This window comes from Marmota flaviventris, chromosome 5 (assembly GCF_047511675.1).
Source record: "Marmota flaviventris isolate mMarFla1 chromosome 5, mMarFla1.hap1, whole genome shotgun sequence".
Classification (NCBI taxonomy): Eukaryota; Metazoa; Chordata; class Mammalia; order Rodentia; family Sciuridae; genus Marmota; species Marmota flaviventris.
The window spans coordinates 40,319,777-40,345,864 of record NC_092502.1 but is presented as its reverse complement, the minus strand read 5'-3'; the positions used below and the strand labels follow the sequence as shown (position 1 = coordinate 40,345,864).

The 26,088-nt window shown below is 41.9% G+C and overlaps 1 protein-coding gene across 1 annotated transcript in view; it reads right to left on the bottom strand.

Annotated features, from left to right (window-relative positions):
• The window catches only part of Catsper3 (cation channel sperm associated 3), a 28,580-nt gene extending 3,232 nt beyond the window's left edge, over positions 1-25,348 (bottom strand). Inside the window, exons 1-4 of the mRNA XM_071611835.1 lie at positions 24,207-25,348; positions 21,993-22,146; positions 5,657-5,896; positions 406-588 (exon numbers count right to left, since the gene is read on the bottom strand). Of these exons, the coding sequence (XP_071467936.1) occupies positions 406-588; positions 5,657-5,896; positions 21,993-22,146; positions 24,207-24,307 (678 nt within the window). The 5' untranslated portion in view covers positions 24,308-25,348. The remainder of the gene's footprint in view (positions 1-405; positions 589-5,656; positions 5,897-21,992; positions 22,147-24,206) is intronic.
• Positions 25,349-26,088: the final 740 nt, after the last annotated feature.

The window sequence follows — 26,088 nt, the reverse complement described above, 5'->3', positions numbered from 1 at the left end:
CCACTCTTTGAAAGAGTTCAACAGAGTCTGGAATTCTGGACTTGGGCCTTGCATCCTGATTCTTGGGTGGGTTTGTAACAGCCTGTTTCCAAAAAGGCTATGTAACATGGGTTTCATTTATAACTTAAACTTAATCCAAATGAAGTATCATTTGAGAACTCTGACAAGTTTTACGGCCTTGTGGGACATATGGGAATGCTACACGGAGTCACAAGATCAGAGACGGAGATGAATCTCTATCCAGGGCCTCTGACTCGTGCTGGAAGGCCAGCCTCCACCTTCCCCAGGCTCAACTAAGTACCCGAATATGGGGAAAGCCCACGTTAGACCCTCACAGCCACCTGCTCACACCACCTGGCAGTCCCATAAGGCCCCCACCCTCACCACTGTTCCCAAACACAGTACCGTGGCCAAGCTGAAGAGGGTGAAGAAAGACACCGCCAGGCTCCCCCAGTTATTCAGGTCACCGTTCTCTACAATTCCAAACAAGCAGAAGCCCAAGATAGCAAAGATGTACATCAGGACAAAGAGGAGGGTGAGCACAGAGGCCACGGTGTAGACGGTCTGCCCCACGGCAATGATGAGCGTCTGCAAGGCAGGGACATGCAGCTAGGCCAGGGAGCCAGGCAGGGCATCTCAGAGGACACAGATCCAGTCTGCCCCAGGTCACAACTGTCCCAGCATCTGGTGCCATGCCTGGCACACAGCATGATGAACAATTAGTGGTCGAATGAATGAAGTGAATCAGAAATGTGCTCAGATCGAGGGCTGCATCAATCTAACTGATTTGCCAGAATCGAACATCCCTTATCAGTCACCTAGGGGCAGAGGGTACACAGGATCCCAGGTCATGGATTTCAGGTCACCACGAACCACTCCCCATCTGGCTCTGAGGACATCCTAGGGTATCCTGCTCCTGATTCTCAGCTGAGGGCCATCCCTGAGTGCTCTTGCCCCAGGCCCAGGAGGAGGGGAACCACCTGCAGGTTAGAATAGAGAGGGCCCAGAGGAATGTGGCTCCCATTCTTTCTGGACCCTGCCTTTGAAGGCAGGTCCCCAGGCTTCCCCCTGTGATGTGGGATCTGGCTTCCCCAGCACATCGTGTGACTCCCCATCATTCGTTCTCCATTCTCTGGAGTTTTGCATGCAATAAGTGCTCCATATGTGTTCACCTACCTCAAATGGTTTCACAGACATAATTTCAAGGTAGATAGATATTATCAGTTTTCCAGGATGAGGGGTCAGAGACTGAGAGGAGCAAACTGTCTTGGCCAGGGTCACACTCCAGTATAACAGCAGAGCTGGGACCAATTTCAAAACCCTTTGCCTCAGGCCACGACCTCCACCCACCAGCAACCCTGAACACAGAGGCCGATTAGCACTAGGAAAGGGGGTACTTGTAGCTGGACACAGGACAGTGAACTCTGGACAGTTGGGGTACTCCAGGAGGCAGAGACACCCCCAGAGCCCCAGGCTGCCCCACATGCAGGATGGTTTGGCAGGAGTGAACACATGCCCGTTCATTCTTCGTCCCCCTGGGGGAAGAAAATTGGTGTTTTCAGATTCATTCCAAAAGAGCTGACTATTAAAAAAAAAAAAAACCACTATCTCTCTCCTTGCTACACAGAGGCAGAACTTCTTCCCAAGGACTGGAAAAGTAAACCAGTAAGTGCTAACAGGAAACAGGAAACCCAGTAATGGCCTGCAAATTCTGTCTGCACAGGTGGGCAGGGGGCGCAGAGGGCTGGGGAGAGGTCTGGCTGGCTGTCCCACCTCCAGGCCAGCCCACCTGAGGACACAGCCAAGCAGCCTTGAGAACAGTAGTTGTAATAAGGTCACACTCTCCAGTGGGACCCCCACTACCTGGTTGAGGCACAATCCAGGCAGCCTCTTTAATGAACAGATCCAGAAAGGGACAGAAATTGCCGAGTGCAGTGACACACCTCTGTAATCACAGCGATATGGTAGGCTGGAGCAGGAGGATCATGAGTTCAAAGCCAGCCTTAATAACTTAGTGAAGCCATGAGCAACTTAGAGAGACCCTGTCTCTTAATAAAACATAAAAAAGGGCTGGGGATGTGGCTCAGTAGTTGAGCACCCCTGGGTTCAATCCCTGGTACCTTAAAAAAAAAAAAAAAGGAAGGGAGGGAGGGAGGAATGAAGAAAAGAAAGAGGCAGAAATCCAGTCCCAGAGGATGGCCACCCAGGTCCCCACAGGTCAGGAGATCCTTCACTGAGGAAGTTCTGGGCTTTCGAGGTCTGTAGCCTGGCCTCGAGTAGATGTCTGGTTTTAAATTTCCACATTCTTTGGAGAAGCAATACTCAGCATCCAGTTCCGTTCTCCTGGGTCCTGGGTCAGCCACAGCTATTCTCTTATGCCTGGGACTTTTGGGGGTGGTGGCCAGGTCAGGTGGCCAGGTCAGGGTTCTGAGAGAGTCTTCCTGGGCAGCCCCTGGGATAAGGGGGAAATGGTGGGACCCTAGAGAGGTGGGGAGGAGGAAGATGAAGCTGGGCTTCAGCCAGCAGGGAAAGTTGTCCGAATAAAATGCAGATGACCAGGAGCAACGTGGTACCCAGCTAACAGAATTCTCTATGTACAAAACAACAAGGAATGATTTCCTAGAGGAGCAAGTTTATTGCCATTAGGTGGAGGGCAGAGTGCCATTTTAATGAATCAGGGGTAGAGAGCCGAGGATGTACCAGAGTGTCAGCTCTGTTCGGGGCTCCTTTAGACTTTCATTCACACAAATTAGCATGGAAGTGCAAGTCCCCACCTCCAGCAGCTCCAGCTCCCTTGGCCAGCAGGCCAGACCAGCACACAAAGCCATGCAATCCAGGGTCACCTCTGTGCCCCTGCGAACCCAGGTCCCAAGACATTTCAAAGGCTACAGTAGAGCCACAGCCAGGGCATCAGTCTCCAAGGAACCACTCTTGGGATGCATGCCTCTGGTGAAAACTCCAAGGCCAAACCTGGGATAGACATTTGTGTACACGTGGTGTGTGCCCATGGGTCTATGAGGACCAAAGGCTGAGCAGGGGCCTGGATTCACAAGGAAAGCCTGGCTTGCTCCAGGATATGGCCCTGGGCCACTAGGGAGTCTCCCTGGGCTGGAAGGAGGTGCTGCCCCTGGCAGGCCCTCAACCTCGGGCACCTTCAGTTCTTTGCCTTCTGACCTGCTGCCCCCACACAGCCAAGACCAGTGTAGCTAGAGCCCCCGGCCTTACAAGGTGCCCAGCTGGGTCACAACAACTTCCTTCCAAGATGAAGCCCCTTCTGCCATCAGTCCTTCTCCCTGCGTGGTCCCTCAGCCCACCACCTACCACTCCCTTCCTCCCGTGACTCCCTCAGGGGTTTGGCATCCATGTCCTATGGTGCCCTCTCTCCCGGCTTCATCTAAGGATCTCCTCTTACCTGAGATTACCCTAACAGTCCTCTCCAGGAGCTGCCTATCCCTCACTGACCTGGGATTCAGGGGGCCATCCTCTGCCTCGTCCCTGGAGCCCCTGACTCCATGGGCAAAGTCCCTATTTCTGGGCATGACCAAACTTCTGGCTTCCCTCTCCTCCTGGTGACTTGAAATCTCTCTTCCAGGCTCACCACCTCCTTCCCCACCCCATCTTGAGGCTAGCCCGGGGGATCTTTGCAAATGACACATGATCTAGACCACTTCCTCCCTGAACATCCTCATCGTTAGTGATTCTTGAAGCTTTTCCAGGCCCCAGGAAAAGCTGAGCTACTCCCCCCTCTGATCTCTCTCACTCTGAGGTGCCCCCACCTGTCTGACCCCCTGGACCTCCAGTCTCCTCAGCCCTACTTGACCTCGACTCCAATACCCAGCACCTCAGACACTTCCCTCCCCTCCTCCTAGGTCACATCCCAAGGGCTGTCCGTAACCCATGAAGATGGGATTTGAAGTCATGATTTGAGGTGCCTTTAGAAGATCCGCCCCTGTTGCTGAGGCACTTTTGCCGGAGACACCCGGGAATCCAGGTGAAGGCTGACGGTGGCAGGGATGAAAAGACGTGGACAAGTCAGCAACTATTTAGGGGCCCGCGTGACAAGACTTTGAGAGAGAAGAGCCAAGTTGACACTCAGATTTATGACTTGCCTACTGAATAGGAGTGGGGGACACTCTCCACCAAAAGATGAAATCGTGGAGGAGGAGCCAGGGTTTGGGGACCTGCGGGCAGGGGTGGGGGCAGGTGATGAACCTGCAGTTAGGCACGTGCTTGAGGAGCGCATGAGCTGTTCAGGAGGTGACTGGGTCTGAAGGTCACAGACAGAGGCACGGGCAGGTGGAGAGTCCTAGAAAGCAGAAAAGATCCCCCAGAGAGAATATGCAGAGGGCGGAGGGAAAGAGAACGCAGGGCACGGTCCTGAGGAAAGAACGCCACGAGAGGTCAGGATGGAGAAAGAGAAACAGTGACCAAGGACGCCCAGGGAAATGGCCACCGCATCTGGCAACCTCAAGAGGCCCGGCGCTCTGGAGGGAGGGGAAGAAGTCAGGGCTTAGTGAGGGAAGTAAGACTGGGGAGGAAAAGGGGCAGAGAGAGGGCTGGACACACAGGCATGTGACCACATGAGGGCAAGAGATGAGGGACTGGGGGGGGCTTGCTCCCAGGCCCTGTCCCTTCTCCCCCCGAGGACCAGGGCTGGTGGCTATCACAGCAGGATACGTGACACACCCTGACTGGACAAATAGGCCCAGGCCAGCCCCTTCCTGGAGAACAGCTGCCAGGACAAACACGGTGTGTCCAGGACGCATGCCTGCCAGCCCGGGAGAGGACAAGGGGTCAGCTCCCAGGCTTGTTCTGAAAGCTTCGGAGCTCAGGCAAGGCCGGGCACCCCACAACAGGGGCAACCCAAGAAGACTTCTCGGGGGAAGCAGCACTTGCTGGGCTGCTCAACAAAGTGGGAAGACTTCCCACTGAGAGGAGCAGTAGACCTTTGGCTGTCCCGGTAAAGCGGCCACCGGCCCCGGTCACCAGAAAAGCTGGAGATTCCTAGGCGTGTAGTTCAAAGCATCTGTCCCATAAGAAAGTCAGTTACTGGCTGGGGATGGAGCTCATCGGTAGAGTGCAAGACCCTGGGTTCCATCCCCAGCACCACAAAACAGGAAAAAAGAACAAAAGCTAGTCACTTTGCAGCATGGGACAGAAGGCCTCTGCAGTCAGACACTCCTTTCAAACATCAGCCCTGACATTTAGCTGCTGAGTGGCCCTAGGTCTCAATTTATTCATCTGTAAAATGGAGCTAATAAAATCTTTCCTGCCATTGTTCATCTTAAGATGGCGACCAAGTATTCCTCCTAACCCTCCCGCTGGGATTGAACCCAGGAGCGATTACCACTGAGCCACATCCTCAGCCCTTTTTATTTTTTATTTTGAGACAGAGTCTTGCTAAGTTGCTGAGGTTGTTGGCCTAGAACTTGCCATCCTCCTGCCTCAGGCTTCTGGGTCTCTGGGATTTTAGGCATGTGCCACCACGTCCAGCTAATCTTAAGATCAAGATAATAATGCCAGTACAGGTCACCCCACCACACAGAAGGGCACATGAACTGGAAGACAGCAGTCAAATTACCTTTTCTTATGGGGCTGGTGGCAGTGTGGCCTGCAGCCTGACCTCCCAGCACCCTGGCACTCCCAGGGCACTCACCCTGATGCCTCGGCTATAGGGGATGAGCTTGAGGATGTGCAGGGACTGTATGCCCTCGGCGATGTTGTGGTAGGGGTAGTGTTTGCCCTTGATCTTGCGGAGCAGATAGGGAATGAAGATGATGATGAGGATGAACACATCCAGCATGTTGTAGCCATCCTTCCAGTAGTCGATGGGGTCCACGTAGACCTTCATGGCGAACTCGGAGGTGCAGATGGACACAAAGATGATCTCTGAGATCTGCAGGGGTGGCAAGGGTTGAAAGGATCCAACCAAAAAGCAGAGCCCCACAGTCCCGGCCCACTCCCTGCCTGGGCGACCCAATCCGGGTCACCCCCATGCTCGAGAAACCCAGGCAGAGTCCCTGGCACACAGAGCACTCCGAGTGTGTCCAACTCCCTCCCCTTCGGTGTCTTCCCTCCTGTGCTCTAAGCCCCAGGTTTGAAATGAGGTGCTTGGGAATAATGACTGACTGGCAGAAAGAATGACTGTACGGGCCTCAGTCAGTGAAAGAGGAGAACGGGCCAGGGAAGCAGTTGGAGGCCAGACCACTGGGCCCTGGAGCCCAGGTGAGGACCTACCCCACTGTCATCTCAGCCTTGAAGGATTTTGAGCAAGGGAGCGATTAGAACTGATATACATTTCTTTCTTTCTTTTTTCTTGGTAGTGCTGAGGGTTGAACCCAGGGCCTTGCACCTGCTAGTCAGGCACTCTACCCCTGAGCTACATCTCTAGCCCCACTGAGGCTCTTTTTTTTTTTTAAGATTTATTTTTTTATATAGCTTGTGTGTGTGTGTGGTGCTGGGGATTGAACCCAGGGCCTCATGCATGCAAGGCAAGCACTCTACCAACTGAGCTATATCCCCAGGCCCTAAGATTTATTTTTTTTATTTGCTCTTTTTACATGTACATGATGGTAGAGTGTATTTTGACATATTACATATACATGGAGTATGACTTATTCTGATTGGGATAACTTATTCCATTCTTGTGGTTGTACATGACGTGGAGTTTCACTGGTGGTGTATTCGTAGATGAACACAGGAAAGTTATGTTTGATTAATTCTACTATCTTTCCTATTCCCATCTCCCCTCCCTTCCCTTCATTCCCTTTTGTCTAATCCAATGAATTTCTACTCTTCGCCTCCCCTGCTTGTTGTGTGTTAGCATCAGCATATCAGAGAGAACATTCGGCCTTTGATTTTGGGGGATTGGCTTATTTCAGTTAATATGATCATCTCCAGATCCATCCATTTGCCAGCAAAATTCATAAAGCCATTCTTTTTTATGGCTGAGTAATATTCTATTGTGTACACATACCACATTTTCTTTAACTGATGCTCATTTTTAAGAAATCTGGGCTGCTGCTCAGTACAAGAGAAACAGCAACTAGGAGGTGGGGCAGGGAGGCAATGGTGAGTAGCCTCGTTAGTCATCAGAGCAGTCATCCAGGGTGAACCCGATCTGTTGAGGGGACAGTGGTGGTATGGGAGAGAAGAGGACATGTTCCAGATAGCCTGTGTGGACAGTGAGGATAGGACTTGATCCTGAACTCCAGGATGCATGTAAAAGACAGGCAGCCAGCAAGACTCCTAGGTTTCAGAGGGAGTGACTGGTAAGCAGCCAGGTGAAGGGGACAGAGAGGACTTCTGGAGGGAAAGATTTTTGAGATATGTGATCTTTTAAGGATAAGTCATAGGTGGTCACACCTCTTCATTTGAATAACATTGGAGAAGCCAGTGTTTCTATTTGTCCTCAAATGTCTTCACGTGACAACCATTTACATATACTTTTTAGTTTTTGAAATTAATATGTAACATTTAAGATACACAAAAAGATATAGTATAGACTAATATAACAACAACCATATGCTTACCTCTCAGCTTAAAAAATAAACTATTACAGGAAGTCTCTTGTGGGTCTTTCATTAATCAAATTTCTTCCACAAAGGTAACCCAGTTGTAAATGTGAAGCCTGTCATGCTCATGTATTTTATATTTTTGCCACATAGGTATCCCTAAAAAGACCTGTTATTGTCTTGCATTTTTTAGGCATTGCATAAATTGCCTGTATACTAGCATATTCTTTGACAATTTGCTCTTTTCATTTAAATTCTGTTTATCTATTAGAAGGAAACAGGGAAAATGCTTTATGACATTGGTGTAGGCAAGGATATTTTGAACAAAAATGTAAAAGCATAGGCAACAAGAGAAAAAGTAGTCAAGTGGGGTCACATCAAACTAAAAGCTTCTGCTTAGCAAAGGCGACAATCAACAGTGACAGGACAACCCACAGAATGGGGGGAAATATGTAAAAGTATTCATCTGACAAAGAATTAATATCCAGAATATATAATGAACTCAAAAACTCAACAGAAAAAAACAAATAATCTAATTTGAAAGTTGGCCAATGATCTGAATAGACATTTCCCAAAAGAAGATAAAAATGACCAACAAGTATATGAAAAAAATGCTCAATATCACTAATCATCAAGAAAACACAAATCCAAACACTTTGAGCTGGTCACAGTGATGTATGCCTGCCATCCCAGTGACTAGGGACCTGAGGTAAGAGGATCGAAAGTTTGAGGCCAGTCTCAGCAACTTAATAAGGTCCTAAGCAACTTAGAGAGATCTTGTCTCTAAATAAAATATTTTAAAAAGGGTTGGGGATGTGGCTCAGTGGTTAAGCACCCCTGAGTTCAATTCCTAATACATACACAAAAAAGGCTGGGGTGTAGATGAGTTGCAAAGCAATTCTGGGTATAGAAAAAAAAAAAGCACACTAACAAAAATGCCACACTGAAATATCACCTCACCTCAGTTACAATGACTGACATCAAAAAGACAAAAAAAAAAAATGACAAATGCTGACGAGGATGTGGAGAAAATAGAACTCTTACATACTGTTGGGGGGTGTAAATCAGTACAGCCAATACAAAAAACAGAGTGGAGTTTCCTCGAAAACTTAAAAATAGAATTACCATTCAGGAGTGGCTGAGGCAGGAAGATGGAAAGTTCAAGACCAGCCTCAGCAATTTAGTGAGACCCTGATTCAAAATAAAAAGAACCAGGGGTGTAGCTCAGTGGTAGAACACTCCTAGGTTTAATCTTCATTTGAGAGAGAGAGAGAAAGAGAGAGAGAGAGAGAGAGAGAGAGAGAGAGAGAGCGCTGCCGCTGTGGCTCAGTAGTAGAGCACTTGCCTAGTATGTGTGAGGCACTGAGTTCAATTCTCAGCACCACATATAAATAAATCAATAAATAATGTAAAGGCCCATCAACAATTTTTTAAAAAATATTTAAAATTGAGAGAGAGAGAGAGAGAGAGAACTACCATACAACCCAGCAATGGTCTGGGTCTATGTATAAAGGAAACAAAACCAATATATCAAAGCGACACCTGCACTTCTATGTTTATCGCAGCGCTATTCACAATAGACCAGAAATGAAATCAACCAAGGTTTCAGATGATAGGCAAGTGGATAAAGAAAATGTATCTATACAAAACGTAATACTATTCAGCCATTTAAAAGGACTCAATCCCTGAGACAGGAAGATCTCAAGTTGAGGCCAGCCTGGGCAACTTAGTGAGACACTGTCTCCAAATACATTTTTCAAAAGGGCTGGGGATGCGGTAGTAGAGCATTTGTCTAGCATGAGCAAGGCCCTAGGTTCAATCTCCAATATCATAAACACAAAGGATTAAATTCTGTGTCACATGTGGCAACATGGACAAACCTGGGGTTCCAAATGTTAACTGAAATAAGCCAGATGCAGAAATACAAATACTGCATGATTTCTCACATGCATGGAATCTAAAAAGCTGAGCTCATGGAAGTTGAGAGCAGAATAGGGGTTCTGAGAGGCCAGGGAGGGTAGAAGGAGCACGGGGAGCTTGGTTACCAGGTCACAACCAGAGAGGAGGAATACCTTATGGTGTTCTATGACACTGAAGAGTGATCAGCACTCACAAAACAGCTGGAGGAGAGGATCTGGAATATTCTCATCACAAAGAAATGATAAAATGTTTGAGATGATGAATAACCTCAGTATCCTGAGTTGATCAACACACAATGTTTAAGTGTCCAAAAAAATCACACTGTATCCCCTGAAAAGGTGCAATCATTATCTGTCAATAAATAATATGTAAAATCATGTTTGTGAGATTCATCCATGTTTATGTATGCAAACTGAGTTTACTATTTCACCCTTATTTAGCGATTCCACTTGTGAGAATACTACACTTAATTTATCCAGATACTTGCTGAGTGATATTTAGCCTATATATATTTTATTATTGCAAATAGTGCAATAGTACAAAAAATTTGAACAATTCTTTTTTGGGGGGCGTGGGTACCAGGGATTGAACACAGGGCCATTCAACCACTAAGCCACATCCCCAGTCCTATTTTGTATTTTATTTAGAGACAGGGTCTCACTCAGTTGCTTAGCACCTCGTCATTGCTGAGGTTGGCTTTGAACTCTCGATCCTCCTGCCTCCAGAGATGCTGGGATTACAGGCATGTGCCACTGTGCCCAGCTTGAACAATTCTTCATACATTTATTATACACATGTGTAAAGTCTCTCTGTAATATAGCTAAGAGTAAAATTACTAAGTTGTAAGATGTGAGCATCTTCAACCACACTAGGTATTCACAAATTGATTTTCTGAAGTTACTGATCCAATTTGTTTTGACATCAGCCATGTGCCTATTGTTGTACATTCTTGCCAATACTTCCCACTATCACACTTGATTTTTGTCAGCCTGATAAATATGAAATATTATCTCATTTTTAATTTTATTTTTCACTTCTGTATTAATGAGGTTGGGCATTTTTGCATATGTTTAAATTGTGAACTGCCTATTTTTAATCTTTGATAAATTTTCTACTGGATTGTTTTGTTACCTTCAGACTGATTTGGAGGACATCTCACAGATTTTGAATCCTTTGACTGTTATCCGTGCAAGCATCTTCTCCCACACTGACTTAACACACTCTTTCACCTTTTTATTGGTTATTCCTCACTCCTCCTCTCTCTTTTTCCAGAGTCTTGCAAAACTGCCCAGGCTGCCTTTGAACACACAATCCTCCCACCTCAGGTTCCAGAGTAGCTGGGATGACAAGCCTTTGTCACAGCACCCAACTCTTAATGGTCTTTCAATAACTAGATGCATAAAGAGAGAGATCACATCTTTAAGAAACTGAAACTTTCTGCACATAACAGAGTATATTTTTTCTCTTTATGTCTTCCTTAATGACCTTACACATTTTTATATTTTTCTTCTGTAGGGGGCAGTGGCGGGGATAGAACCCAGGATCGCTTAACCACTGAGCCACATTCCCAGCCTTTTTTTTTTTTTTTGTATTTTATTTAGAGACAGGGTCTCACTGAGTTGCTTAGCACCTCGCCTTTGTTGAGGCTAGCTTTGAACTTGAAATCCTCCTGTCTCAGCCTCTTGAGCCTCTGGGATTACAGGTGTGTGCCACCACACCCAGCTACATATTTATATTTTTATCTATTTAAAAGTCACATAAATTAAGGTTTGCATCTAAGTACTTTTTATATTTTATACTTACTATAAGTTTTATCTTTTTGTTGCTGAAACAGCAAATAAAATAATGATTTATTAGTAAAATGCTCAGAGAATGCTGAATTTATTATTCATTAACTTTATAGTAGCATTAATTCAATTAATAATGTTCCTAATTATTTTGGGATTTCTATGCAGAAGTCATATATCATTTTTTTTAACACAATATCTTTATTTTTGTGTGGGCTGAGAATCAAACCCAGTGCCTCACACATGCTAGGCAAGCACACTACCACTTGAGCCACATCCCCAGCCTGGTCATATATCATTTATGAGTAGTGACAGTTTTAAAAATCTTTCTATTTCTTAATGCTTTTTTTTGTATGATACATTGGCTAGGACTTTAATTATATTAATAAATATATTATTAATAACATATATTATACCACTTCAAAGGGAACACAGCCAAAGTTCCGCCACTAAGTGTGAATTTTTATATAGGTTTTTCATAGGTACCCTTAATTGCATAAAAATAAATCCTTTCTATTCTTAGTTTGCTAAGTATTTTTCATGAAGTACATTTATGATAAACTTTTTTTTTACATTTCTTGAATTGATCTTATGGAAACATGTAAAATCATCTGGTGCAGGTTAGTTTTTATTTTTTTATTCTTTTATTTTCTTTTATTTTATTTTTGAAGGTGGGGTGGAAATTTTGAGCTACTAGATCAATGCTTTATAGTCAGTAAAGGAAATATATGGACATACAAAGTTTACTTCAGGTTTTCACTTTCTTACTGAATGTCAGTTTCATAATTTTTTTTCTATAAAATTATCTATTTCAGGTAATTTAAAAAATATATTGGCTTTAATACCATATCTGTCTTTTACTTTTTTTTCTTTTGGTACTGTGGATTGAACCCAGGGGTATTCTACCACAGAGTTACAACCCCAGTCCCTTTTATTTTTTTATTTTAAGACAGGGTTTCACTAAGCCAGGGAGGCTAGCCTTGAACTTACACTCATCCTACCTCAGCCTTTTGAGTCCCTGGGATTACAATTTTTCTCTAAACAGAAAAACTGAAAGCATTCCCTCTAAAAACTGGAACGAGCGCTGGGGATATAGTTCAGTTGGTAGAGTGCTTGCCTCATATGCATAACACCCTGGGTTCAAACCCCAGCACCCCCCCCCCAAAAAATTGAACTAGACAGGGATGCCCTCTTTCACCACTTCTATTCAACATAGTCCTTGAAACTCTAGTCAGAGCAATTAGGCAAAAGAAAGAAATTAACGGGATACAAATAGGAAAGAAGAGTTCAAGCTACCTCTGTTTACCAGAGGTATTTAGAAGACCCCAAAAATCCCACCAGAAAACTTCTAGAACTCATCTAGATTAATTAATTTGCTACTGCTGTTTGTTATAGTCTCCTGTAACATAATTCATTTCTATAAGTTCAGTATTAATGTCCCAATTTTCATTTCTGACACTTAATTTGAATTTTCTTATTTTGCTTGGTTGATCTAGCTGAAGTCTTGTCAATTTTGTTGATCTTTTCAAAGCACCAATATTTGATTTGGTTGATTTTCTCTATTGTTTCTATATTCTCTATTTTGTTTATCTCTAATCTTTTTTTTTCTTTTTTTCCTTCTGCTACTTTTGGGTTTAGTCTAATCTTTTTTTTTTCCTAGTGCTTTAAAGTGTAATGTTAGGTTATTGATTTGAGATCTTTCTTCTTTTCTAATGTGCACGTTCATAGGTATGAATTTCCCTCTGAGCACTTTTTACTTTATTATATAAGTTTTGTTATACTGTTTTAATTTTCATTCATCTTAAGGATTTTTTTTCCAGTACTAGGGATTGAATGCAAGGATATTTTACCACTGAGCCACATCCCCAGCCCTTTCAAAAAATTTTTGAGACCAAATGTGGTGGCACATGCCTGTAATCCAGTGTCTTGGGAGGCTGAGGCAGGAGGATTTTGAGTTGAAAGCCAGCCTCAGCAAAAGCAAGGCACTAAGCCACTCAGTGAGTCCCTGTTTCTAAATAAAATTTAAAAAAAATAGAGCTGGGGATGTGGTTCAGTGGTCAAGTGCCCCTGGATTCAATTCCTAGTACCCTCCCCCCAAAATTTTGAGACAGCGTTGCCCTAAGTTTTAGATGCTGGCCTTGAACTTGAGATCCTCCTGCTTCAGCCTTTCATGTTGTTAGGCATGTACTACCACCCCTGGATAATCTTAGAATAATTGCCTTGTGCTTTCTACTTTGACCTACTATTTTTTATGATTGCGTTAATTTACAAATATTTTCAAATGTTCCAATTATCCATTATTGATTTCTAGTTTTATTTCACTATTGTCACAGAAGAGACTTTCTATGATTTTAATATTGTAAAACAATTATTGGGATTTATTTTATGGCCTAACCTCCAGTCTATTCTGCAGACTCCATATGTTCTAGAGATAACTTGTTTTATCTTCTTGACGAATTAACCAGTATAAAATGCCCCTCTTCATGTCTTGGAACTATTTACCTTAACTTCTATTTTGTCTGATATTAGTTTAGCCACCCCAGCTCTCTTGGTTTCTGGTTGCATGAATCTCTTTTCCCATTCTTTCACTTTGACCTATTTGTATCTTTGGATCTAAAATGAGTCTCTTGTAGATATCATGTCGTTGGATTTTTAAAAATCTATTGTTATGCTTTGTCATGATATTCTGTCTCACCTTGGGCCCAGAACTATGAAGTCAGCCAACCATGCCCTGAAACCTGAAACCATGAGCCAAAATAAACTTTTCTTCCACTCTGTTGTTCTTATCAGGTATTTTGGTCACAGCAATGGAAAAGGTGGCTAAAAAAAAAAAAAAAAATGGTACTAAATCGCTATGACTACCAAGACCATGTGGTTCAGAAGGTTTCGGAGCTGGTTTGTGGAGGGAGGAAATTTGGAGTTTAGAGATACAAGAATGTTGTTAAGTGGAGCTTAATGGGGGATTCCAGTGGGAGCTCAGAAGACAAGAATGACAATAAGACTGTGAACAGTGAAGTCTGGGTTCATGAGGTCTCAGAGAAGGAAGACTCTTGGAAATTAGACTAGAGGCCATTCATGCTAAATTCTGGCAAAGTTGTCAACATGTTCCCATGTCCTGAGACTTTCTGTGAGGCTGAATTTGAAGGTGATGTACTAATTGATGTGGCTGAGGAAATTTCAAGGCAGCACCATATTCAGGCAGTGGCATGGACATTGTTGGCATCTTTTATCCAAGTTTACTCTGGTAATCAGGAACAGAAAGCAAAACAGAAAGATTTTAATAACTTGTGGTTTTGCAGAAAGTGTGAGTCAAACTGGGGCTAAAGAAGTCATGGTTGTTAAAGATATTATAACCACTAATGAGATGTTAAGTACTTTGCACAGACACAATAGGAGAGATGGCTTGAGGGCATCTCAGGAACTGACAAGTCCATACCCATCTCAGGCTCAAGATTTTAAAAGTAAAACTTCCTTTGAAAAGAAACCAAAAGGACATCTGGCTTTCACAAGAGGGTCTAGAAGTTGTTTCATTGTGCTCAGCTACCAAGACACTCAAAGGTTGTTGCAGCCATGGTCCCAAGAGGCTTCACTACTGCTTGAGATACTGAAAGACCTTGGCATAAACCATGTGGAGCCAGTTATGCAAGAATGCAGGATGGTGGAGTTAGGAAGTCATTCCACCAACATTTCAAAGGATGGCCAGGGAGGACAGGCAAAGTGTATTAGGATTGTAATCACTGCAGGCAACCCCTGAGATGGCAATGCATGATGATGTGAGTAGGAAGCTGAAGCTGCAGTGGAGACACCAAGATTAAGAGATGAGAGTGCCATGGAGCATCTGCTGAGGAAAGCTATAGGAATTGAGCAGAAACAAGGCAAGAGGCCATGCAGGCTGCAACCAGCAAGGTCATAGGGTGAAGGTACAGAAATCTTTTGGAGAGAACATCACAATGTCATGTGCTCCACACGCTGGATGTTTGCACAGCTGGATTTCAATCTTGCTTTTGTCTCATCCGTTCTTTCTATGCCCCTATTTCTCCCTTGTGGAATGAAAATGTTTATGCTATTATATATTAGGATATATATGACTTACTTTTGATCTTTTTAGTGGAAAACATTCATGAGTTTGCCTTCAGTCTTACATAAAATTTTGGACTTGGACTTTTGGGTAGTTCTGTCACTATTAGGACTATGGGAGGGAATGGGGTTATAGCTCAGTGGTTGAGCACTTGCCTCGCATTCATGAGACACTGTGTTCGATCCTTAGCACCAGATAAATAAATAAATAGATAGATAGATAAATAAATATATTGTGTCCATCTACAGCTAAAAAAAATTTTGCTTTCACAAACTATATCTTTATACATCTTGTGTTTATTAACTAAAATTACTGCTTTATGCATTGGTATTTTAAATCATATAAAAAGTAAAAGTATAATAATGCTGGTCTTTGAATTTACCTACGAGCTGCCTGTACCAGTATTCTTTATTTCTTATTATGGCTTCAAGTTACTGACTTATTTCACTTATTTCACCTAAGAGCATCATTAGCATTTCTTTTAGTTCAGATATACTAGTACCAAACTCTCATTTTATTTATCCAGAATGTCTTAATTTCACCTTCATTTTTGAAAGGTAGTTTTTCCAGACATAGAATTCCTGGATGACAGTATTTTTGTCAGTATTTTTATCATGTCATTTTGCTGCCTCCTGATCTCTATAGCTGCTGATAAGAAATCAGCTGTTAACCTTATGGAGGCTCCCTTGTTGGTGACAATTTGCTTATCTCCTGCTCTGTTTGTTTGGCTTTGACAGTTTGACTATAATGTGTTGCAGTGTGGATCTCTTTGTTTTCCTCCTTGGTGTTCACTGGGATTCTTGAATGTATTTCATAAAATTGGGGGAGTTTTGGCCACCCCATACCTCTGGAGCTCCCATTATGTGTATGTTGGTATGCTTGATGGTGTCCATGTCTCTTAGACTCTTGATTTTTTTATGCTCCTCAGAATGCAGGATCTCAACTCACCTATCTTCCTGTCATTGGTTCTTCTACCAGCTCAAATCTGAAAGTACATTTTTTTTGTTTCAGTTATTGTACTTTCCAACTACATAATTTCTATTTGGTTCTTTTTCTTCTTCTTTGTCCAGGGGCACTTTACAACTGAGCTTCCACTTTTTTTTTTTTTTTTAATTTGAGACAGGGTCTAAGTTGCCAAGGCTGGCCTTGAACTGTGATCCTCCTGACTCAGCCTTTTGAGTCACTGGCACTAAGGCTGTGCACCAGGTCATCCTGTTTGTATTTGGCTCTTTGTAACCATTTCTCTCTCTCCATAATCTCTGTTTGGTGAGACATTGTTTTCATATTTTCCTTTAGTTCTATAGATATGTTTTTCTTTAGTTCTTTGAAAATATTTATAATAGCTGCTTTTTAAAAGTATTTGTTTAAATGTCTGGGGAAGTAGCTCTGTGTGGAGTGCTTGCCTAACATTAGCAAGACCCTGAGTTCAATTCCCCAGCACCACAAAATAAACAAATAAATAATAAAGTATTTGCTTAGTATGTCCAACAAATGGGCTTCCTCAAGGAGAGTTTCCACTGATTGCTTCTCTTCTTATGTATGGGACATACATTCTTTTTCATGCATTGTTTTTTGTTTTATTTTTCTTTCATTTTATTTATTATTTTTTCACAAGTAGCAAAAGAATCCAGGGCCTCAAGAATGCTAAGCAAGCACTCTACCACTGAGCTACATACCCAGTCTGATTTTTTTTTTCTTTTTAATTGACACATAATAATGGTACATACTGGTGGGCTCCAGAGTGACAATATTCAATGCATGTATATAATGTATGATAATCAAATTAGAATAATTAGCATTGCCATCTTCTTATCTTTGTGTTTGGAGCCTTTAAACTCCTATCTTCTAATCCTTCATAAAATATATAATAAGTTGTTATAAACTAGTCACCTACTATGCTATGGAACTATAAAAACGTATCCCTCCTATTTAACTGTATTTTAGCACCTGTTTTCTGAACTTCTTTCATCTTCTCTGCCCCTATTTTTCCCAACTTCTAGAAATCACGGTTCCACTCTCTTCCTTAAGATCAACATTTTTGGTTTGAACACTCTTTGTTTCTTTGCATGTCTCATAATTTTTTTGTTGTTAAAAATTGTCTTTTTAAATAACATGTCACAACTGGAAATCAGCTTCTCCCCTCTCTCCAGGGTTTGTTTCAGTATGGTTAATTGTTACAGTTTCTTTCTTTTTCAAGAGCCTTTCCTGAATTCTGTCAAGTCTGTAGTCTGTTGTGTGTGGTCATCAAAGCCTCTGTTGAGTCAGCTCATTTGTCTGTTTACTACAATACTGAGGATGTACCCAGGGCCTTGTGCATGCAAGACAGGCAGGCACTGTACCACTGAGCTACATCCCCAGCCCTTCAGTTAGCTCACTGGCCTCCTAATGTCTGGATGGAGATTCCCCTAAATGCCTGGAACCAATCAGCCTCCCAGTCTTTGCCAAGGCTCTTTGCTCTGTGTATTGGGGCCTGCATTCAGTTCTCCAGCAATTTGCCAATAGTAGCAATTTACCTTCATTTCCTGCTTACTCAGAGCCTCAAGATCATCCAGAGGTGAAAGATCAGCCCTTCTCAGGTCTCTCCTAGAACCTTCAGGGGGATCTCAAGAGTGTTAATGATTTCTCATTACAGTTCATAGTTAACCAGGGGCTTTCACACATTATGCTCAGTGGCCTCACAGCCTCCTGGAAGGTGTATCATTTTACACATGCTGTACCTGAACCACAAAAAGATTACATAAGTTGCCTAAATTCTCCCAACTAGTAAAAAGGTAGGAGAGCTGGGACTTGAACCCACAACTGTACAGTCCCAAAGTCCACATCCTTCCCACAACACAGAACTAGGCTTGCAAACCAGGGTCCCCAAAGGACACATACTTGGTACCTTATAGTCTCTGGAGGACAATCAGGATTTAGATTCCTCAACAGATCTCTTTCCCTACCAGTCTTGTACCTAACATGACCTCCCACCGTCCATGATCACACTCTGTGGAATGGCGGTGTGGAATTTGCTACCAAACCAGCACATTCACAGGAGTGTCCCCAAGTGGATCCTGTGAATTTCAAGTAGGCCACTCACCTCCACCACCTCTGATAGTACATTATGTTGATGCTAACCATTTTTACCAGTAAGAAATAAATGTGAGTTTTACCCTGAATAAAGTATATTTTAACATTTTACTATAAAATAAAATACACATAGAACCACATGAATTAGCCTAATGAATTATGACAGGGCCAACACTCCTATCACTACCACCAGGTCAAGAAGTAGAGCTTAGACAGCTATCCCAGGCCTCTCCATTGCCCCTCTCAATCACAACTCCTTCCCTACCTACAAAATTAACTATTATCTGGATTTTTTAATTATAATTATTTCCTTGCATTCCGTTATGGATAGAAACCCAGATATACCTCCCAAGAACCTATAATTTAGTCTTGCCTTTTATAATTTTTTAAACTTTGGTTTATCTTTTTTTAAATCTCCCATTCCTTTGTTTCTTCTTACAATTTATCTGTTAAAGTATCCAACTAGTTTAACTCTTAGAACATTTCAGTCTGGAATTTGCTGACTGCACACTTATGGTGCCACTCTGCATGTTCCTCTATTTTCCAAATTTCCTAAAAATAAGAAGATATTTTCCAAATTGATCAGCTTGATCAGACTCAGGTTGGATCTCTGGCAAAGTTATAGGTGCTATTCCTTCACGGAAGGCATATAACATCTAGCTATCTCTTTTTTTTATTATGGCAGCAACCATTAATGCTGAATGCCTAGATCCATTACTATAATGAAAAAATTGTGATTTTTTTTCTATCATTTCTTTTTCATTTATTAACTGGGACACTTTATAAAGATATTAACTATAAGAGTGAATAGTCACATAGTAGGTGACCCCCTCAGGGTCACAGTTCATCTAAGAGAGGTTAGTAAATCTTGATACTTTCCCTTAGTTTGCTAGGTTTCAAGATAAAGAATTGGCCAGATGTGGAGGTGCACACCCGTAATCCCAGTAACTCAGGAGGCTGACACAGAAGGATCACAATTTGAGGCCAGCCTCAGCAATTTAGCAAGACCCTGTCTCAAAAATAAAAAATAAAAAGGGCTGGGGATATAGCTCAGTGGTAAAGTGCCCCTGAGTTCAATCCCCAGTACTAAAGGGAAAGAAAAAGATCAAGGATTAGCTCTTTTTAAATACCCAAAATGGCCAGTTATGTTGTGTATCATTATAACCTCATAGATTGTTTGATGCATTTCTTCTTTCTCTAAGAAACTCTGGTTTCTTTTAGTGAGAAATGATATTTCAATATCACATTATGGGCACAAAAAATGCATAATTGCTAAGTTGATCAATGTTTGAAGTCATTCAGAGGATAAAATAAATACCTCAGTAGTTTAGGATGATACTTCCAATCCAAATGTACAAGTTTATTTAACGTTCATCTACACATCTTTATCTCCTTTCTTCCATTAACATCCTGGTTCTCAAGAACATAGACAATGAAAGATACCATCCCATAATTACCCCTGTGCTCATCAGTCTCAGATTACTACTACTCATAGTATCACCAAGTTGATTACTGGAAATGGTTTAAAATTTTTTTGCACTTGCTCTCCCCAATGGCTCCCATTTTTATGGTCATACTATATATTTGTTGTCAGGTAATATATTCATTATATGCAATATTCCTTCCCTGTTAAACCACAATTAATTGGTTTTACAAATAACTATATATTTAATGCTATCATCAGAAGTATAAAGTTGTTTTGGTTGGCTCAACTTATTCTGTAGTAGAAGCCTAATTAAGGGCTCCTGGAAAGAACATTCTCCAAGTTTTTGAATGTGACAGTTTGTGCCCTTGGTACTTGAAAGTCAGTTTTGCTGATCTAAAAAACTTGGTTCACATTTTCTTTGCTGAAGAATCTTAAATTATCTCCATTATCTTCTGGCCTGAAGTATTACCACAGTGAAGTCTGATGATAATTAATTTTCTTCTCCTTAGAAGCCACATTTCCTAGCTGGTTACAGTTTCCTCTACTCTTTTTATCTGTATAGTTCCAAAATTCTATTAGATGTATTTTGGTGCTTGTTCTAAATCCATATTCTCAGGTATGTGACGTGTGCTCTTTCAACATATAAATTGAGGTCTTTTATTAAGGTAATGGGGGGGCATGATAGATTTTAGCATTTATTCTGAAATTCAGGGGCTCCTACTATCTTTTTTTCTTTAGTTTCCAATGGACCTTTATTTTATTTATATGCAGTGCCGAAAATCAAACCCAGTGCCTCACACATGCTAGGAAAGCGCTCTGAGCTATGACCCCAGCCTTCCTATTATCTTTATATTGAATTTTTTCCCATTGTCATTGTTCATTGTTTTCTCCTGAATTTTTTCCATCTGTTCATTTCTTGTTTTTTGTTTTTTTTAAAAAAAACTTCCTCTACTTAATCATGTATTTCTCTTAAGCAATTGTCTATTGTATGTAATTGCCCTTAATTAGTCTTCATTTTTTATTTTTCTTGGCTTTCTAATTCTTTCTTGAGTTTTGTCACTTCACTTCTGTTCTTTTCCTAACTTGATCAGTTTCTTAAACATTTACCCTGTTTTAAAATCATACACTATAATTTTTATCCGTTTGTGGGCATACCTTTGCAGTAGACTTGCTTTAATCATAGAAATGTGATTCTCCACTTTTTTTTCTTATAAAAATTTTGTAGGCTGTTTTCCTTCAATCCTTTTATAGTGTGCTTTTTTTTAATGTCCAATTAGTTTTCCTGCACTTTTAGAAGAAAGTGTGGTTCTAACTTCACTGAGCTCTCTTCTGCTTTTAGGTCATGTTTTAAAATGTGGTAGTTGGATTTTTGAGGTTTCCTAATTCTGTTCACATCTCTTTCTTCAGCTGTCTCTAATTTGCTCATTTTTATTCCACTTCCAGTATTTCTCCTAAATGTGCAGCCCTACCTTTGAAGGGAGACTTGCAGGGTTGGTTCATTGGGTCTGGACTGCCCCAGCTCCTTCAGAAATTATCTGGATCCTTCTGCACTCCCCCAGTATTGTATTAGGCAACCCTATTCCCAAAAGCTGTTCTCACATCAGCCCACCACACATTCCAGGGAATACCTACCAGTTCCCCTCTGCCTCTTCCCCCACAGAAGCTAATGACATGTTCTTAGTGGCTCCTAGGTTTTTTGTTTTTTGTTTTTTTGGTTTTTTTTTTGAGGGGGTACACCAGGGATTAAACTCAGGGGCACTCGGCCACTGAGCCACATTCCCAGCCCTATTTTGTATTTTGTTTAGAGACAAGGTCTCACGGAGTTGCTCAGCACCTCACTGTTGCTGAGGTTGGCTTTGAACTCATGATCCTCCTGCCTCAGCCTCCAGAACCACTGGGATTATAGGCTTCGCCACCACGCCTGGCTGCTCTCAGTAACTAGCTTTGCTGTAAATTTTTCCCATGGGTTTTTAGTTTTGCTCTCTAGTGGCTATTTTAAAAAGAATTTAGGAAACTTTAAAATCCATGTCTCACTGCCACTCCTGTTACCATCTGCCTAGGTTTTAGGGTATATTCTAAAGATCCTTAGAATTTTTCTGTGGAAAATTTTTTGAAATAAAATAGCTTCAGGATTTTAGAACATTTCCAGAAATAAAACAGGTAAAATAGAAGAAAATGGACCCCTTTTTTCAGCTTACCTCAAAAACTCTGTACAAGCGGTATCTTATTTTATAACTGGTCCACAAGACTGTAAGAAAGGCATTCAAAGAGACGGTGCTAATCATAATTATCTGAAAGAGATGACTCGTTATGACTCTCCTCACAAATGCCTGACATTGACGGTCTTTCCTCCTATCAAAAAGGTGAATAAGAGGTATGGTTACACAGCAGAGTTACAATGCACACCTTTTTGTAGGGATCAGGGTCTGCTTTTCCCCTTTTGTGAATATAAATCCACATACACTTTCAAATAGCAATTAATACTGAATGAATGACAATTGAAATATATGTGATCATCATCAATGGTCTGTCCGCCTCTTAGCGAACCTCTAAAAAAGAACAGTCACTCCTTCGCAAGCAATAGCCTTCATTTATTCATTCGACAAATTTTTATTGATTATTACATGCCAAGCAACACAGAAAGTACTAGAAATACAATGTGAAAAATTTAAATACTATCAGTCTGATAGAAAAAACTGATAACAATCAAATCATCATCTTTTGCTTACAAATCAATGATAAAAAAAAAATTGAACACCCTAAGAGAAAAATGGGCACACAACTTATGAAAGAAAAACAAGTGGCCGAAATAAGCCCCAAATGTCAGGGAGTCTTTAAAAAAAATCACTTTTGCTTATAAAATTAGCAAAGACTTGAACATGATAGTGGGCTGGGGTTGTGGCTCAGTGGCAGAGCCCTTGCCTAGCACATGTGAGGCACTGGGTTTGATCCTCAGCACCACATAAAAATAAAATAAATAAAAAATAAGCATAATAGTATTTAATGCTGTCAAAAGTGGAGTATGATGGGGTAGTCTCATAAGCCTCCAGGGAAATCTAAGTTGACCGGCTTTTAGGAAGACAGGGAGAGTCTTCCTAAATTGCCCAAATTGACCTTGAACCTGTGATCTTCCTGACTTAATCTCCCAGAGTTGCTAGGATTACAAGCATGCACCACCATGCCCAGCTAAGTTGACAGCTTTTCTAAAGAGCCCAGAACTGTTCCTATCCTCTCACCTGTGGAATCTATTCCAAAAGAACAATGTAAAATGCAGGAAGTGACTTTAGCCAAAGATATTTACTCCTGTATTATTTATAGTAGTGAGAAACTGAAAACAATTTTAAAATCTAACAAAAAGGAGTGGTTAAGTAAACTCTGGCATCTCCATTTCATGAAACATAGACCTTAAAATATGGCTATGTATTTTTTAAAATACTTTTTAAAATTGTTGATGGACCTTTATTTTATTTATTGATATGTGGTGCTGAGATTCTAACTCAGTGCCTCACACATGCTAAGCAAGTGTTCTACTACTGAGCCACGACCCCAGCCCTTGCTATGCATTTTTTCATGATTTAGAAACATTAGAAAAATGTTCATTCTCTGGTAAACCTTGAAACAATAATAAAAATTTTTAAAAAGCAGGATATAAAATGGGTAGAAAACACTCAGCAGGAAATATGCCAAAGTGTGAATAGTGGTGAAGTTATAAGTCATTCTTCTTATTATTCATTTACATTTATCTGTGCCTTGCAAATTTTCTCAAAGATTAGTTTTTTTTTTTTCTCATTTTCATTAAGGTGAAAAAAAATACAGAATGTAACCAAGCAAAATGGCTGTTATCTATAGTTCCATCTACTTGGGAGGCTGAGGCAGGAGGGTCACTTGAGTTCACAAGTTGAAGACCACCCCTGGGCAACATAGCAAGATCATGTCTTTAAAAAAAAAAAAAAAAAGTGTGGGCTGGGGATGTGGCTCAAGCGGTAGCGCGCTCGCCTGGCATGCGTGCGGCCCGGGTTCGATCCTCAGTACCACATACAAACAAAGATGTTGTGTCTGCCAAAAACTAAAAAATAAATATTAAAATATAAAAAAAAGTGTGCTGTGTGTATGAATATCATATATACCTCTGTGATTTATAAAAACAAGATGTGTAATTTTCATTTTCTGGCTTGAAATAGTCTATTACAAAATTTTAAAAGACTTCAAATTATTTAACAGGAAAAGATAACACTGAGTCTGCAGTCTGCAGGTCAGTAACAGTGTGCCAGCCTCACCAACTAGGGAAACCGACGGTCAGAGGTGCCCTCCACCTGGGAAGCCCACAAGCGTGTGGAAGAGGCTAGAAAGCTGACACCCGCCTGCACCCTGCCCTTTACACGCTTCTTAACAACGGAAATAGAAATATTTACTTAAATTTCCTGCATCTCCCACAGAACGCCTGTGATGCAGCACCAAACAGCGAACTGGAAGTAGACTTTGGTGGCACATCTTCGTAAATGGCCTGAGACATTTTTTAAATTTTCAATTTTTTATTCCTTGCTTTTATAGCTAATCAAAAAAATCTCTACTTAGAGATCCCCTTGGTGTCTGGATTCCAAGAGGCAGCAGAAAAGGGTCCATGAGGGAATCTTGGCTTTATGAGATCACTCTCAGGCATTCCAGCGCATCACTAGCCTACAGACCACTGGGTGGGGCGCTCCCAGCAAGCCTGTCCCAGGATCCTTCTTCTCAAGGAAACAGTGCTTCAGTTGAGCAAGGGGCTTCACATGCACCCAGCAACGGTAAAGCTCGGGCGAATGCTGGGCAACACTAGAGATAGGGCAAAGGTTCCCACTTCAAGAAGTGTCCCATCTGTTAGACCCTTAATGATGTGTTAGAAAAAGTTGAGGGTCATGTAAGAAAGAAAAAAAAAGCAAAGTTCTCTATGATTCTGTGAGAGAACGCATCAGGGCCAGCAATGGAAACATCTGGAAGGAAAGATTGTGATCCATTTGGGACTAGGACAAAAGAATTAGTGGGGCAGAGAAGGTAACATAGGCCCTATGTTGGCTCATTTGGGGCATGGGATATATGTGTGTATGAAACACCTAAACAGGGTGTAAGGGATGGTCTACTATATCAGGATTTTTGTTCTGTTCAACTCTCAGGATTAATATAGCCTCCCCCAGCCCCTTTAGCCTTCAAAGCAAATCAAGACAGATCTGCTTAGCTGTATGTTGTATTAAATGTTTAAGGGCTAAATTGGTCAGTTTCCTCGAAACCTAAATTCTTGGACCATTAAAAAACGAGGTAATCACCCCACCATCTCTGCTGTCCTTGGTATTTTAAAATAAGTGCATATTTCCATTCCTGGTAGGAAAATATACTGAACTGGGTGACAACATCTTATTTACTCCTAGCCAGACAGGATGAAAAAGTTCCGGTGAATTATTACACAGAGGGTGATTACAGTTAACAGTACTGTATCATAAAATCCAAAACAAAAGATTTTTAACATTCTCAACATAAAATAATGATAGATGTTTGAGATGATGGGGAACCTAAGCATCCTGAGTTGATCAATATAAAATGTATAAAGGTACCAAAACATCACACTGTACCCCATTAAGATATAGTTATTATCTGTTAATGAAAAACAAATCATCACAGCCAATTTTAATCAGCTTGATTACCAAGATTACCTAAGATTCAAACTTTAGCTGCACCCTGAGTCTACCCCTTCTCCCTCAGAGAGAAAGAGACCAGTTCTTCCTATGACTCCTATTGCTTTCTTTGGTCATGTGTCCCCCTAATGCCACAGTGGCCTTCTGCAGCAGTTGCTCAGAAGGGCTGAGTCAGCTCTGCATCTCCATTTGCCCCAAGATGTTAACCCGCCCTCATCCCCTGCAGCACACAAGCTAGATGAACAGGGTACTGAACTGAGTAGCATCACTCAGTTAGTGTGGCACAGTGGAAGTGCATCTGCAAGGACCCCAGAGGGACACTTCTGGGACTTCCTCTGGGAAAAAACAGAAAGGAGATTAAAAATGTAATGCTGGGTGCGGTGGTGAGGAGAGACAGCCAGCTGCAGGCAGGAGAAAGAGCCCAGTTGTTCCTAGTGAACCACATCAGCGCGGTCCATCACAGCTGAATGCGGTTTCGGAAGCCACTGATGAAGACAGTCTGGGAACGGAACTCCAGCTGGGAGAGGGGAGCGCAACAGGAACTCGGAGGTGGTGAGCTCATCCAGGGCCTCCTGAAATCCAGATCTTCCCACACGCAGGTGGACAGGACAGGCATTCTCGGATGAGA